The 14,751-nt window shown below is 43.0% G+C and overlaps 1 protein-coding gene across 1 annotated transcript in view; it reads right to left on the reverse strand.

Moving 5' to 3' along the window:
- The window catches only part of RXFP2 (relaxin family peptide receptor 2), a 68,328-nt gene that overhangs the window by 21,283 nt on the left and 32,294 nt on the right, over positions 1-14,751 (reverse strand). Inside the window, 10 exon segments of the mRNA XM_065581352.1 lie at positions 2,150-2,204; positions 2,207-2,220; positions 2,317-2,388; positions 3,380-3,451; positions 4,339-4,410; positions 6,139-6,167; positions 6,170-6,220; positions 12,690-12,765; positions 13,114-13,179; positions 14,528-14,599. Of these exon segments, the coding sequence (XP_065437424.1) occupies positions 2,150-2,204; positions 2,207-2,220; positions 2,317-2,388; positions 3,380-3,451; positions 4,339-4,410; positions 6,139-6,167; positions 6,170-6,220; positions 12,690-12,765; positions 13,114-13,179; positions 14,528-14,599 (579 nt within the window).

Below are 14,751 nucleotides of genomic sequence, written 5' to 3' on the forward strand. Positions count from 1 at the left end.
TGCCAGATTGCGGGAGAGGAGGGGGGAGCGCCACTAGGACCCAGAGTGTAGAAAATTGTGTCTGCTGCTGGTGCATGTGTATTCTCTCTGCTCTAGATGCACAGAGATGGTGGAGTGCTGTGCTGGAGGAAGGAGGGCACGAGAGGTATAACAGGCAGGCAGGAGAAAAGGTGAGAGGGAAGAACAGAAAGCAGCAGGAGCTGGAGGAAGAGAGAGGAGGAGGAGGAGCCTTTATGTACCTCTCTAGCACCCCCAGGAGCCTGGACTGATTAACACCAGCTTCTCGGGGAGCTTCCAGTTTCCTGCTGCTTCCCTGAACCCACTTGAGGAGAACAGGCAGCCAACTGAAGTAGTAGGAGCCAGTTAGGCCCTTAAGACGCTGATATCTTCCCTCCCTCAGACCCTGCTACCAGCCTGCATATTTGTCCCCTTCAATTGATGTTGAGAGTCACTATAGCTGGCACAGAACAGCAGTCATGAGTGAAAGAAGAAAACGCCCCTCTGGGGCAGCATTCAGAAAAAGAAAGAAAGCAAAGGAAGCTTTTCTATCTAAGCAGGAAGGAGCTCTCCTGAGATACATAGACACAGATGTTCACAGTGAGCCTTCCGGCCCCTGTGGGGATGCGAGTGGTGAGGAGATGCCTGATCTTCCAGTTAGTCAGAGTGCAGGTGACCTGGCAGCTACTGCAACATCCATGTCTCCATCTCAAATTGATGTAACCATGCACATTCCTGAATAAAAGTATAGATCAGAGAAGAGTGTGGTGGAGGTGCAAGAAACAGCTGCTGCTGAGTTTAGTTCCTTAAGTCTAGATGATCCAGGACTGTGGACCCACTTGAGCATTGAATTTCATCTGCCATTTTCCCCCCAGACAACCTATTTTGTGAGATCTCTTTATAACTCTTTGCAGTCAGCTTTGGATGCAACTATCTTGAATAATTTGGTATCATCCGCAAACGTAACCACTTAATGGTCTGGAAAAGGAAGTGAATAATGAACAAATATGTTGAACAGCACAGGACCCAGTACAGATTCTTGAGGCCTCCCCCACTGTTTACCCTCTCCATTGTGAAAACTGTCCCTTAGCATTTTACAACTACTTCACCATCCTGGTCTGGTAGTCAGTAGTATATTCCTACTGCTATACTCTTACTATTCAAGCATGGAATTTCTATCTGTAGAGATTCTGTAGTACAATTTATTTCATGTAAGATTTTTGCTTTATTTGATTCTATGCTTTCTTGTACATATGATGCCACTCCCCCATGAGGGTGAACTACTCTGTCATTCCTATATATTACACCCTGATAGTACTGTCTCCCATTGATTACTCTCATTCCACCAAGTTTCTATGATGTCTATTATATCAATAGCCTCATTTAATATCAGGCACTCAAGTTCCCCCATCTTAGTATTTAGACTTCTGGCATTTGTACATTTTGTCACTATTCAGTTGCTTGCCTTCATGTGTTATTTTAAAATGGGACTCCATTTTGTTTGACTGTTCCTCATTAGCTCCTACCTCTACTTTACCAATTTCTTTCTTATGCATTTTACTAGGATATAGAGTTCCCCTTTCAATAAGTTCATCCCTAAGGGACGTCTCTGCCCAAACCTCCCCATCTGTAGGCTTTCCTCCAGCCCTTAGTTTAAAGGGTCCTCTACAGGCTTTTTCATTTTATGTGCCAGCAGTCTGGTTCTATTTTAGTTTAGATGGAGCCTATCCCTTCTGTATAGGTCACTTCCCCCCCCAAAGGTCCCCAGTTCCTAATAAACCTAAATCCCTCTTCCCTACACTATTGTCTCATTGACTTCTTAGTTTTGCCTGTCTGTGACTTACATGTCTTGCCCATCAGCCTATGCACTGTAGGAGATGTATAATTTATTTTTTGTCTGAACTCTTTGGTTGCTCCTAGGCTTACTGTTGAACACGGCAGTAAACTTTATCAATCTTTGTGGCTGTGAATTATATATTTTGGGCCTGATACGTCTAAGTACTGAGCACCTATCAGTGATGTGCTGACTGCCCTTATGTCCCTTTGTTCAGTATCTCACAGTATCAGGCCTATTTTAATTAATCAATATTTCTCCTGGCTTAGAGGCATACCATTCAATACACTATGTAACATCTTTCAATTCTTCACTTACAAAGACTCAAGTTGTTGAAGACTGTCAAACTGATCTCCATACAGCTGAGATAGTGATTGCAAGACAAGTTACTGAAAAAAAACAAAAAAAATTGCTTATTATTCAGAATTTAGAAAAAAAAAATCAAGCCAAACTACAATATTCTAAAAATCTGATTTGTGACTTACAGTTTTTGTAAATGTTTCAGATCTTCAAAAATATAATGTGGTAATTCTGTAATTAAGTTGTTGGAGAGGTCCCTGGGAGAAAAATAAAGACCAAAACCATTGGGAATCATCATCAGTGTTGTGCTCTTCCATTTCAATAGATAAAGTTTCATTCAATAGCATATTTGATCTTGAGGAAGCCAAAGGAACAGATTTTCCGCACTTTTAACATTAGCCGGAATCCCTTCTATCCTGTTACTTAACAATTCATGACAAACGCTTCCATTTCACTTGAGAGGAATTATTTGTTTGCATTGCTTCCGTCCATTCTATCACTTGTTTCTTACAACATCCTTCCTCTTTTGGGATGATGAATTGATTAAATGCATGCATTGGTTTCTGGTGATTACTAAACATTAATCATCTGTTTGCTATATTGAGCTGCAATATTTACATTTTAGTACAGTTAGAGTAAGAAAAAAAAAGTGCTTTCAACACTGTGAAGACTGAAGAATATGATGAACCAACTAATTTTATACAGAATCACATTACTGCCCACCTCTCAAAAGTTTCAACGTTCTGGCAAGTCAAACCCCCTACCAATTACCGGCTCCACCTACTCCTCTCTCTTCAGCTGTCAATGACAGTCAATTCTAATCATGTCCCTCTCTCCAGACTAGGCTGATCAGACAGCAAGTGTGAAAAATCGGGACGGGGTGAGGGGGGCTAATAGGAGCCTATATAAGAAAAAGCCCCAAATATCGGGACTGTCCTTATAAAATCAGGACATCTGGTCACCCTACTCCAGACACCAATGATCCATTATTTACCCTTCCCTTCTAGACTTCTACTCCCTCTCCAGCTATTTGCACATGTTCCCTTAGACATGGAACACCAGCTAGTTTAGTAACCGAGTCCCCCTTTTAGGATTCAAGAGAGTGCTAGAGCTATCTTCTGCTCTTCTCCAGTACTGGTTTACAAGGAAGGGAGAATACACTGCATGTGCCTCTTAATTATTCACTCCCACAAATTACTAAAATGTAACAGACCATAACTATCATTCAAAAACAGAACAACTTCTCACAGTTCTCCCAGATCTCTTAATGAAGAAAATGTCTTTTCAGGCACAAAACAAATTTGATTTCCACGAAGAAAACTGTGACATTAAATAGATGTTAAAGTAACAGTTTAATGTTTTAAGCTAGTTGTTTCTGGCTTTATTGCTTTTCTAGTTGAATTGGAATTTACATAGGACCAGGCTCATTTTCACAAGCGGTGACGTATTGTACTTTTTTATTCAGCTCAAAAGCAATTGTGTTGAGCTAAGTTCTGAGGTACTTAATCAAACAAAGCTCTCCCAGAAGGCAATGGAGAATTTGACTGATTAAAGGCTGATGGCTTTGGTCTATAGACAAGAATCTTAAATACTCAAAATGTAGCATCAGGTTTTTGCTCTGTAAATCCCTCTGAATTTCACACAGTCCTACTCTACAGACCCCAACTGGAAAAAATCAGCATGTGTAAAATGCAGGTATTTGTCCTTTTTCTTGATCTCCAGAAAGCTCTCCAAGTGCACATGAATCCCCTCCAAACTCTACTTTGCATAACCTGGGAAACTGACCAAAGAATCTTGTTACTGACAAAGAGATATTGTTGTATAGCCACAACTCACATGGTAAACATCAATGCAGCTGAATGCCCTTCTTCAACATCAGCTTTGTTTCTGTCTGATATTAGGCTCCTGGTCTTGACACATTAAAGAGGGATCTGATCATAAGGCAGAAACAACAGAAGTTGTCTAATTCTTATTCTATTTGTTGAACCAACTGATAAAATGACCATTTCCAAAAGGCTCCTGAAGGCTGTGCAAAAAATAACTAATTATTATTAGTTAATTAAAAATAAAGATTGTTCCCTTGACAAAATGCTATGAAGCAGAAGTGTCCCTGACTAGGAGTTATGAATGGAATCAAATCATGTGTTGAGTAATATGATTTAAGGAGTTTTTATTGCTGTCATTTTATGAACTGTTTATTTTCTTACAGTACTGTGAGTGCATCACATTCCAGGAAGGTGGTATTAGTTAAGGTCTTGATACGATTGCCTTCAAAATCCCTGAATGAAAAACAAGCGTTTTTATTTACTTTTTATAAACAAATCATACAAATATTTTCATGGCAGTGGCCCCAAGGCTCTGGGATGTTCTTGTGCTTTTGAACTTTTTTACTACATTTCTTTCCAAAACATCCCTTATTCTGGGACATAAACATAAATGTCAAAGAAAGGAAATTCTGTTACTGGCCCAATTGTGACCATCCCCTCTCTCATTTCATCAGAACTAAACCAACCTGCCTGGCATTTCTCATGTGTAGTCTGTGTACTGAAGTATACAGATCAGGTGTGGCCAAACTTACTGACCCTCTGAGCCGCATACAACAATCTTCAGAAGTTCAAGAGTCGGGGTGCGCCTGCCGGGGCTTGGGACCTCAGCCCATTTCCTGCTGAAGCCCTGAGACCCCCCTGCTCCTCTCCCCACACACACCTTGCTGATCAGAAGCCAGAGGTGAAGCGTGAGGGGGTCATGTGTCCCCCTCTGATTTTTGCCAGGGTTTGCTGGCCCCACTCAGTCACATGGTGCCGCTGGGCCCCTCCCTGCACAGCAGCTGCTGGAGCTGGCAAGATGGGAGCTGCGGCCATGGGGAGAGGCAATGGCAAACAGCTGGGAGCGGCAGGGAGAGCTGCTACTTTTGCTGCTGCCTCTCCCCATGGAGCTGAAGGAGCAGCCCCTCCCTGCCGCTTCCAGCTGTTTGCCACTGCCTCTCCACGGGGAGCTGGCTGGGAGATGCGGGGGTGGGTGGCAGCTGAAACTAAGGGGGGGCAGGACTCAAGCTGTTTTAATGGTGCCCCCCCCTCAGCAGGCACCAATCATCTCTGGCAGAAGCCCCTAGCCCACCACCCCGCCGCAGGGTCACCTACCAGACTGGGGCAAGGGGGGCATGGGGAGCTCCACAAGCCACACTTTAACTGTAAAAGAGCCGCATGCCGCTCACGAGCCGGGATTTGACCACCCCTGATATAGATTATTATGGCAGCAGGCATCAGCAGGTGGCACTGTTACACATATGGTAAGAAACAGAACTTGGAAGACTGAGAACAAGTTTTTAGTCTGTTAAGAAATGCTGTATTGCTAGTTTTGTTGTGTGGGGAGAATCTGTGGCAGATAGAAGAGAGTTTGCTACTGGCTTTAATCTCTATATTTGGAGGAAATTCTTAGGACAGGGTAAATTTGGGGCAATGATATGTGGGGTAAGATTTCTGGAAGAGTGAATTACAAGTTACAATTAGAATATACCCAGATTCTGCATCATCAAATTCCTCCCCATTAGGAAGCTCACCTGCCCCAGACTTCTGCTACTGCATCAGCAGAGGAGTGTCACCGATGTAAGAAGAGGGACACCGGTGTCAGAAGGGGCAACTTTCTATATTTAACTTTGTAGACAACTGGTTGAAGCACCTGTCAGATGATGGTTTGAAATACAGGAGAGTTTAACTTTTGCAAATTTCCTGATGCTGTTTTGCGAATGTCCAACTCTCAAAAATGGCTTGACCTAAAAACTCCACATCTGATTCGTTCTGTTATCTTCACAGAGGCCAAGTGACAATTTTTGGACAACCATAATTTAATGTTTTAGGATGAGGTTTTTGAAAGTGCTCACTGTTAGCTATTGACTTCAGTGGGAGCCGAGATATGCCAATGTTGAGTGTTTTTGAAAATTCCACCCTTAAATGTTAACAATTTATTTGAGTAAATAACCAGATAAACCTTTTGCATAATGTACTTACATCCAGTTAATAAAAGGCATTTCAGTACACACATTTTCCTGGGAAGGGCCTCAAGTGAGTTGTTTATCATAAAAGGAAGACACTATTAGGGGACTATTAGGAAGACTCAGGGGGACTGAGTCATCTATCTGCCGCCCTGACCGGGAAAACCGAGAGGTCTGCTGCTTGCCAGGAGCTAGGATACACGATGTGACGGAGAGACTGCCGAGACTCATCAAGCCCTCGGATCGCTACCCCTTCCTGCTTCTCCACGTGGGCACCAATGATACTGCCAAGAATGACCTTGAGCGGATCACTGCAGACTACGTGGCTCTGGGAAGAAGGATAAAGGAGTTTGAGGCGCAAGTGGTGTTCTCGTCCATCCTCCCTGTGCAAGGAAAAGGCCGGGGTAGAGACCGTCGAATCGTGGAAGTCAACGAATGGCTACGCAGGTGGTGTCGGAGAGAAGGCTTTGGATTCTTTGACCATGGGATGGTGTTCCAAGAAGAAGGAGTGCTAGGCAGAGACGGGCTCCACCTAACGAAGAGAGGGAAGAGCATCTTCGCCAGCAGGCTGGCTAACCTAGTGAGGAGGGCTTTAAACTAGGTTCACCGGGGGAAGGAGACCAAAGCCCTGAGGTAAGTGGGGAAATGGGATCCTGGGAGGAAGCGCAAGCAGGAGAGCGCAAGAGGGGAGGACTCCTGTCTCATGCTGAGAAAGAGGGACGATCATTGAGTTATCTTAAGTGCCTATACACAAATGCAAGAAGCCTGGGAAACAAGCAGGGAGAACTGGAAGTCCTGGCACAGTCAGGGAACTATGATGTGATTGGAATAACAGAGACTTGGTGGGATAACTCACATGACTGGAGTACTGTCATGGATGGATATAAACTGTTCAGGAAGGACAGGCAGGGCAGAAAAGGTGGGGGAGTTGCGTTGTATGTAAGAGAGGAGTATGACTGCTCAGAGCTCCGGTATGATACTGCAGAAAAACCTGAGAGTCTCTGGATAAAGTTGAGAAGTGGGAGCAACAAGGGTGATGTCGTGGTTGGAGTCTGCTATAGACCACCAGACCAGGGGGATGAGGTGGACGAGGCTTTCTTCTGGCAACTAGCAGAAGTTGCTAGATCGCAGGCCCTGGTTCTCATGGGAGACTTTAATCACCCTGATATCTGCTGGGAGAGCAATACAGCGGTGCACAGGCAATCCAGGAAATTTTTGCAAAGCGTAGGGGACAATTTCCTGGTGCAAGTGCTGGAGGAACCAACCAGGGGCAAAGCTTTTCTTGACCTGCTGCTCACAAACAGGGAAGAACTAGTAGGGGAAGCAAAAGTGGATGGGAACCTGGGAGGCAGTGACCATGAGAAGGTCGAGTTCAGGATCCTGACACAAGGAAGAAAGGAGAGCAGCAGAATATGGACCCTGGACTTCAGAAAAGCAGACTTTGACTCCCTCAGGGAACAGATGGGCAGGATCCCCTGGGAGAATAACATGAAGGGCAAAGGGGTCCAGGAGAGCTGGCTGTATTTTAAAGAATCCTTATTGAGGTTGCAGGAACAAACCATCCCGATGTGTAGAAAGAATAGTAAATATGGCAGGCGACCAGCTTGGCTAAACAGTGAAATCCTTGCTGATCTTAAACGCAAAAAAGAGGCTTATAAGAAGTGGAAGATTGGACAAATGACCAGGGAGGAGTATAAAAATATTGCTCAGGCGTGCAGGAGTGAAATCAGGAAGGCCAAATCACACTTGGAGTTGCAGTTAGCAAGAGATGTTAAGAGTAACAAGAAGGGTTTCTTCAGGTATGTTAGCAACAAGAAGAAAATCAAGGAAAGTGTGGGCCCCTTACTGAATGAGGGAGGCAACCTAGTGACCGAGGATGTGGAAAAAGCTAATGTACTCAATGATTTTTTTGCCTCTGTCTTCACGCACAAGGTCAGCTCCCAGATTGCTGCACTGGGCAGTACAGCATGGGGAGAAGGTGACCAGCCCTCTGTGGAGAAAGAAGTGGTTCGGGACTATTTAGAAAAACTGGACGTGCACAAGTCCATGGGGCCGGATGCGCTGCATCCGAGGGTGCTAAAGGAGTTGGCGGGTGAGATTGCAGAGCCATTAGCCATTATTTTTGAAAACTCATGGCGATCGGGGGAGGTCCCAGATGACTGGAAAAAGGCTAATGTAGTGCCCATCTTTAAAAAAGGGAAGAAGGAGGATCCGGGGAACTACAGGCCAGTCAGCCTCACCTCAGTCCCTGGAAAAATTATGGAGCAGGTCCTCAAGGAATCAATTATGAAACATTTAGAGGAAAGGAAAGTGATCAGGAACAGTCAGCATGGATTCACGAAGGGGAAGTCGTGCCTGACTAACCTAATTGCCTTCTATGATGAGATAACTGGCTCTGTGGATGAGGGGAAAGCAGTGGATGTGTTATTTCTTGACTTTAGCAAAGCTTTTGATACTGTCTCCCACAGTATTCTTGCCACCAAGTTAAAGAAGTATGGGCTGGATGAATGGACTGTAAGGTGGATAGAAAGCTGGCTAGATCGTCGGGCTCAACGGGTAGTGATCAATGGCTCCATGTCTAGTTGGCAGCCGGTTTCAAGTGGAGTGCCCCAAGGGTCGGTCCTGGGGCCGGTTTTGTTTAATATCTTTATTAATGATCTGGAGGATGGTGTGGACTGCACTCTCAGCAAGTTTGCAGATGACACTAAACTAGGAGGCGTGGTAGATACACTAGAGGGTAGGGATCGGATACAGAGGGACCTAGACAAATTAGAGGATTGGGCAGAAAAAAACCTGATGAGGTTCAACAAGGACAAGTGCAGAGTCCTGCACTTAGGACGGAAGAATCCCATGCACTACTACAGACTAGGGACCGAATGGCTAGGTAGCAGTTCTGCTGAAAAGGACCTAGGGGTCACAGTGGACGAGAAGCTGGATATGAGTCAACAGTGTGCTCTTGTTGCCAAGAAGGCTAACGGCATTTTGGGCTGTATAAGTAGGGGCATTGCCAGCAGATCGAGGAACGTGATCGTTCCCCTTTATTCCACATTGGTGAGGCCTCATCTGGAATACTGTGTCCAGTTTTGGGCCCCACACTACAAGAAGGATGTGGAAAAATTGGAAAGAGTCCAGCGGAGGGCAACAAAAATGATTAGGGGTCTGGAGCACATGACTTATGAGGAGAGGCTGAGAGAACTGGGATTGTTTAGTCTCCAGAAGAGAAGAATGAGGGGGGATTTGATAGCAGCCTTCAACTACCTGAAGGGGGGTTCCAAAGAGGATGGAGCTCGGCTGTTCTCAGTGGTGGCAGATGACAGAACAAGGAGCAATGGTCTCAAGTTGCGGTGGGGGAGGTCCAGGTTGGATATCAGGAAAAACTATTTCACTAGGAGGGTGGTGAAACACTGGAATGCGTTACCTAGGGAGGTGGTGGAGTCTCCTTCCTTGGAGGTTTTTAAGGCCCGGCTTGACAAAGCCCTGGCTGGGATGATTTAGCTGGGAATTGGTCCTGCTTTGAGCAGGGGGTTGGACTAGATGACCTCTTGAGGTCCCTTCCAACTCTGATATTCTATGATTCTATGATTCTATTACAAAAGGAACTGTTGCATTGTACTCTAAAACATATTGTCTAGTAGTGGAAAAAAACATTCAAAACATAAACTTGTGAGCGAAGAGTCCATGAGGTTAGGTTAGTTACATGGCCTTAAAAGCAAGAAATTAAGTTTGCTACAGTCCATTAAGAAAAAAAAATCAGCGATTTAAATGGGTTTCCCTCCCCACTTTTCTCTGTACCATGGGGCATGAGTCACTTGCAGGTTTAAACTAGTGTAAATGGTGGATTCTCTGTAACTTGAAGTCTTTAAATCATGATTTGAGGACTTCAGTAATGCAGCCAGAGGTTATGGGTCTATTACAGGAGTGGGTGGGTGACGTTGTGTGGCCTGCGATGTGCAGGAGGTCAGACGAGACCAGGGGTTCTCACAACAAATTTTTTGGTTGCCTCAGAGTGCGGCCACCAACTCTTGCTGGTGTCGCACTGACATCTTTTTCCTAAAATTATTTATTTTTCCAAAAGTTAATAAAGTAATCTGCACATATATACGTCCAAATCATTGTAATTTATTTATGTAAGGTTTGGGAGGGGGGTTGCCTCCCTGCCACTACGTCCCTCCTCACCCCCCCCCCACTTGCTGCTGGCTTGCTGCGTCCCTCCTCAGTCCCCCACCTGCTGCTCACCTCCTCTCAGCCCCCCACCTGCTACTCACCTCCTCACTCCCCTGCCAGACGCCCCCCTGCATGCCGTGAGAACCCCCACTCACTGCTGGCTCACCACTCATTCAGGAGCAACAGGGAGGAAGGGGAGGGGCTGATGCCCATAACTGCCCAGGAAGCTTTCCTGGCTGCAGGGAAACCCCCTGGTGGCCACATTTGAGAAACGGTGCACTAGATGATCATGATAGTCCCTTTCTGACCTTAAAGTCCATGAGTCTATAACAAATCTATAATCTTCTGACACTGGTATATCAGGTATTTTCTTAATAAACAATAAATAATACATGCTCATGAAAGGAGTCAAATTGACAACCCCAGAGCATTTTTTTCCATAAAATAAACTACAACCCAGGTAGTACTAGTGCCAGTTTCTTTCAATCCTGTTCCCCAATCCTATTCTGGAGGCACCAACTCTAAAGGCTTACATCCACCATTTCTTCATTGGTCATTCTGGGAAGACTGGCAGCATGGAGACCAATTAGTATCAACTATAGTGGTTTCTGTGATGTAGGCCACTGTTTGCCAGGAGCTTGATTGAGACAACCAAATAGTTTAAAATAAATCATTGCTCTAAAATTGCTGATTAATCATTTTTCATCTCTACTGACCTGGACTGGATTTGAACCAATGGCCTATTAGTGAAAGTCTCTGTATTCGATTATCAAAACCCCGAATTGTTCAATTCCCTGGAAATTATTTAAAGCAACTGTAGTTAAGTTTTCAAATAAATATGCTGTAATAATATATGTTTGGGAAAGAAATCCAGGAACTCCTGAGGAGAGCTAGACAACTAATGGATTTTTTGATTCTCTGGTAATTTAAAAAAAAACAAAAATAAGTTTTGTTTTGGATCGATCTGAAAATGACATTTTCAAAACTTTTCAGTGAATTGAAAAACCAAGGAATGTTTGAGTCCAAACATTTTAGTGGTGTCTCCTTATAAGTTTTGGTCCAGTGGTTAGAATACACATCTTGGATGTAGGAAACCTGGATTCAGTTCCCCCTTCAGCCTGATAAGGAGATGGAATCTGAATTTGGGCCTCCTACGTGAAGAGCACGCTTGCCACTGGACTTTAGAATATTCCAGTGCAGGGGCTCTCTCAGGCTAGGTCTACACTGGTGTGGGGGAGGAGTCGACCTAAGATACGCAACTTCAGCTACACAAATAGCGTAGCTGAAGTTGCGTATTTTAGGTTGACTTACCTGGCTGTGAGGACGGCAGCGAGTCAACCGCTGCCGCTCCCCCGACGACTCCGCTTCCGCCTCTCGCTGCGGTGGAGTTCCGGAGTCGACGGCAGAGTGATCGGGGATCAATTTTATCGTGTCTACACTAGACGCGATAAATCAATCCCTGATAGATCGATTGCTACCCGCCGATCCAGCGGGTAGTGAAGACGTGCCCTTAGTCTCTTCTCTTAAAGTTGTTCCACTTTTAATAAATAATTAATCAGCCCTTGCAGCCAGGACTTGAATTGTTCTAAGTTCAATCCCTTCTGCTGATCAGGCACAGGGGGAAATTTAACCCCCGTTTATCACATCCCAAGTGAATGCTCTAACCGCTAGGCTAAAACTTACAGAGGGAAGCACCAACACCACTGTCTCCTCCTCTAGCCATTTTGTGAGTCTAGTCCTCCTTTCCTTTGCTTTTGTCAAAATGCCTAAAAGTCAAAAGACATTTTTTGGATAGAAATGAAATTAAATATTTTGTTTCCATATTGGAATATTATTGATATTTTTCAGTTCAATGGAAACTATTCAGTGAGCCTGACACGAATACTTTTGCTGGACCCGTAACTGCATTTTTCATTGAGTAAACTATTTGCCCAAAAAGTTTCACCCAGCTATGCTCCTGAGTCCTAATCCAAATTTTATTTTTAGACTTTTCTATAGTGCTCATCACCATAGTATCTGAGCACTATATAAGTACTTAAATATTACTTCAGTTTTCTATGTCTATTGTAAAAGAGGGTAGGAGTTAGCTATGTATGTCCAAGAGTTTTCAGTGTAGAAGCAGAGTTTTCTTTGTGTGTTATGAATGTAAATAAATAACTTTGACATAATTCAAATCTTAATAATAGCATAGTACTTTATAGTGTGGACAATAATGGACCTTAAAAATGGAAGGAAATTTGAAAGCATCCCTTATTATTAGGAAAAGTTGAAAGGTGAGATTTATTCATGAGGAAAATGTTTGAAAATCTTATGGAAAGAAAAGAAGTATATTATGGCTTTTAACTGGTAGCAGTGGCACTGATACTGAAAAATACAGATATGAGAAATGTACAAGACTAGTACTTACATAAAAAACAAAGACTTTAGCCCAGTAAATAGCTGCTGTGAAATTTTCGCTATTGGGTTACCATCTAGAATTCTAGCAAGACATAATTGATTTGTTACTACATGAAAGACATACATAAAGTCAATGAAAAATGGTCCAGAAAACTAATTCATGAGGAAGTTAGATGAGTGGTTTCTTTTTGAGATCACAAAGTGACTAGAATTTGATATCTACAGTAACTAATATGTAGCCTATGGGATGGTTGTAAGGATTGCAAAATATCTGCTATCATGAATTACAGTTTCTAATTCTTTTTTTTTCTGCAAAACCAATTACAAACATAACATTTATGTTTTGGTTTTGTCGTTTTAAATCTACAGTGTAGGTACACATTTACAATGACTGACATTGCTTTTAAAAGTGAAGAAAATGGACACTCACAGCCATTTCAATTTGTCTCTGAATATCCCAGGTCTCAGACTGGTGATACAGTTATGACTGAGATATCTGTGAAGAAAGGACTATAATGTTAAGACTAAAATAACAGCACCTGAATCTAGATTAGACTAACAACCAAAAAACAAAACAATACTGAAAGCTTCTTGCAGTTAGACATTGATGTGACAACACTTATGGAATATTTATGGATGACTGTAGCAACCACCTTTGTGTTTTTAAAACCCTGGATGATAGCAATTTAACTTCTGTCTCTTACAGAGGTTATCTGTACTACAAGAACAAGACAATTTGATTTAATCTTTCTTTTCTTGTGTTGTTAGACATTTAAAACTACTGTGGATAAAATATTTGCAAATGTACTATAGGAAACAATCTTGCTCTATATGGGGGTGAACAGCTATAACTTGTTGTGTTCCTGTGATTCAGTGAACAATATTTGCCTTGATCCTGCACAATTCCTTTTAAGATGAATGCAGGCCTAGTAATAAGAACTCTTAGTATTTATATAAGCTAACATTCAAATGTTGATTCCCAAAGTTAGGCATCTAACTCCATGTTAAGGGACCTAAATAAGTAGCTTGATTTTTCAAAGATGCTGAGTACCTACAACTCCCACTTGAAAATGGCAGGTCTTCACTATCCCTGAAAAATCAGTGCGTTGTTTGAAATAGACAGCAAAATTTGGACTGAGGTGCCTAACTTTAGAAACCTAACTGACTAAAATGCTTTGTAAACATCAAACTAACGAATCCTCATCACCACTGTAAGGAAAATATAGTAACTGATTATTATTATAGGTTGACACTAAGACACAAAGAGGTTAAATGATTTGCACATACTGTAGTCACAAAGCAAATTCAGAATCAAAGCTGGGAACAGACCTCAGGAGTTCCTGGTTCCCAGCAATCTTGCTGAGGCCACTGCCTCTTGATTGACCAAGGGCTGGTCCACACTAACCCCCCCAGTTCGAACTAAGATACGCAACTTTAGCTACGTGAATAACGTCGCTGAAGTCGAAGTACCTTAGTTCGAACTACAAAGTACTTACCGCGGGTCCAAACGCGGCAGGCAGGCTCCCCCGTCGACTCCGCGTACTCCTCTCGCGGAGCAGGAGCACCGGCGTCGACGGCGAGCACTTCCGGGATCGATTTAGCGCGTCTAGACAAGACATGATAAATCGATCCCAGAAGATCAATTGCTTACCGCCAAACCAGGAGGTAAGTATAGACATACCCTAAGATTTGAAAGATAGAGCACAGCCGAAATTTCCCATAGGAATATTTTTAGCAACCTGTAAGTCTTACAAAATTCAATTTTATAAATTATGCACATTCTATTGTATACACTAGACAATTAGTTATATTAAAAAGTAAATATAAAGCAAGAGATTACTCACAATATCTGAAGTTTGTATAATCCAAAAAATGCTTTCCTTGAAATAGTTTGAATGCAATTATGTTGCAGAAATCTGATAGGGATAAGATTAAAAAAACAGGGTAATTATCTTTCACAAACATCCTACAATTGCAGATGTTTCATAATCTCACATTTACCCCTTCTGCCATGTAAGCCTGCTAGGCTAAATTAATTCCAGGTGTAATATCTCTGAAATCAGTGGAG

Source organism: Chrysemys picta, chromosome 1, assembly GCF_011386835.1.
Source record: "Chrysemys picta bellii isolate R12L10 chromosome 1, ASM1138683v2, whole genome shotgun sequence".
In the NCBI taxonomy this organism is placed as follows: domain Eukaryota; kingdom Metazoa; phylum Chordata; order Testudines; family Emydidae; genus Chrysemys; species Chrysemys picta.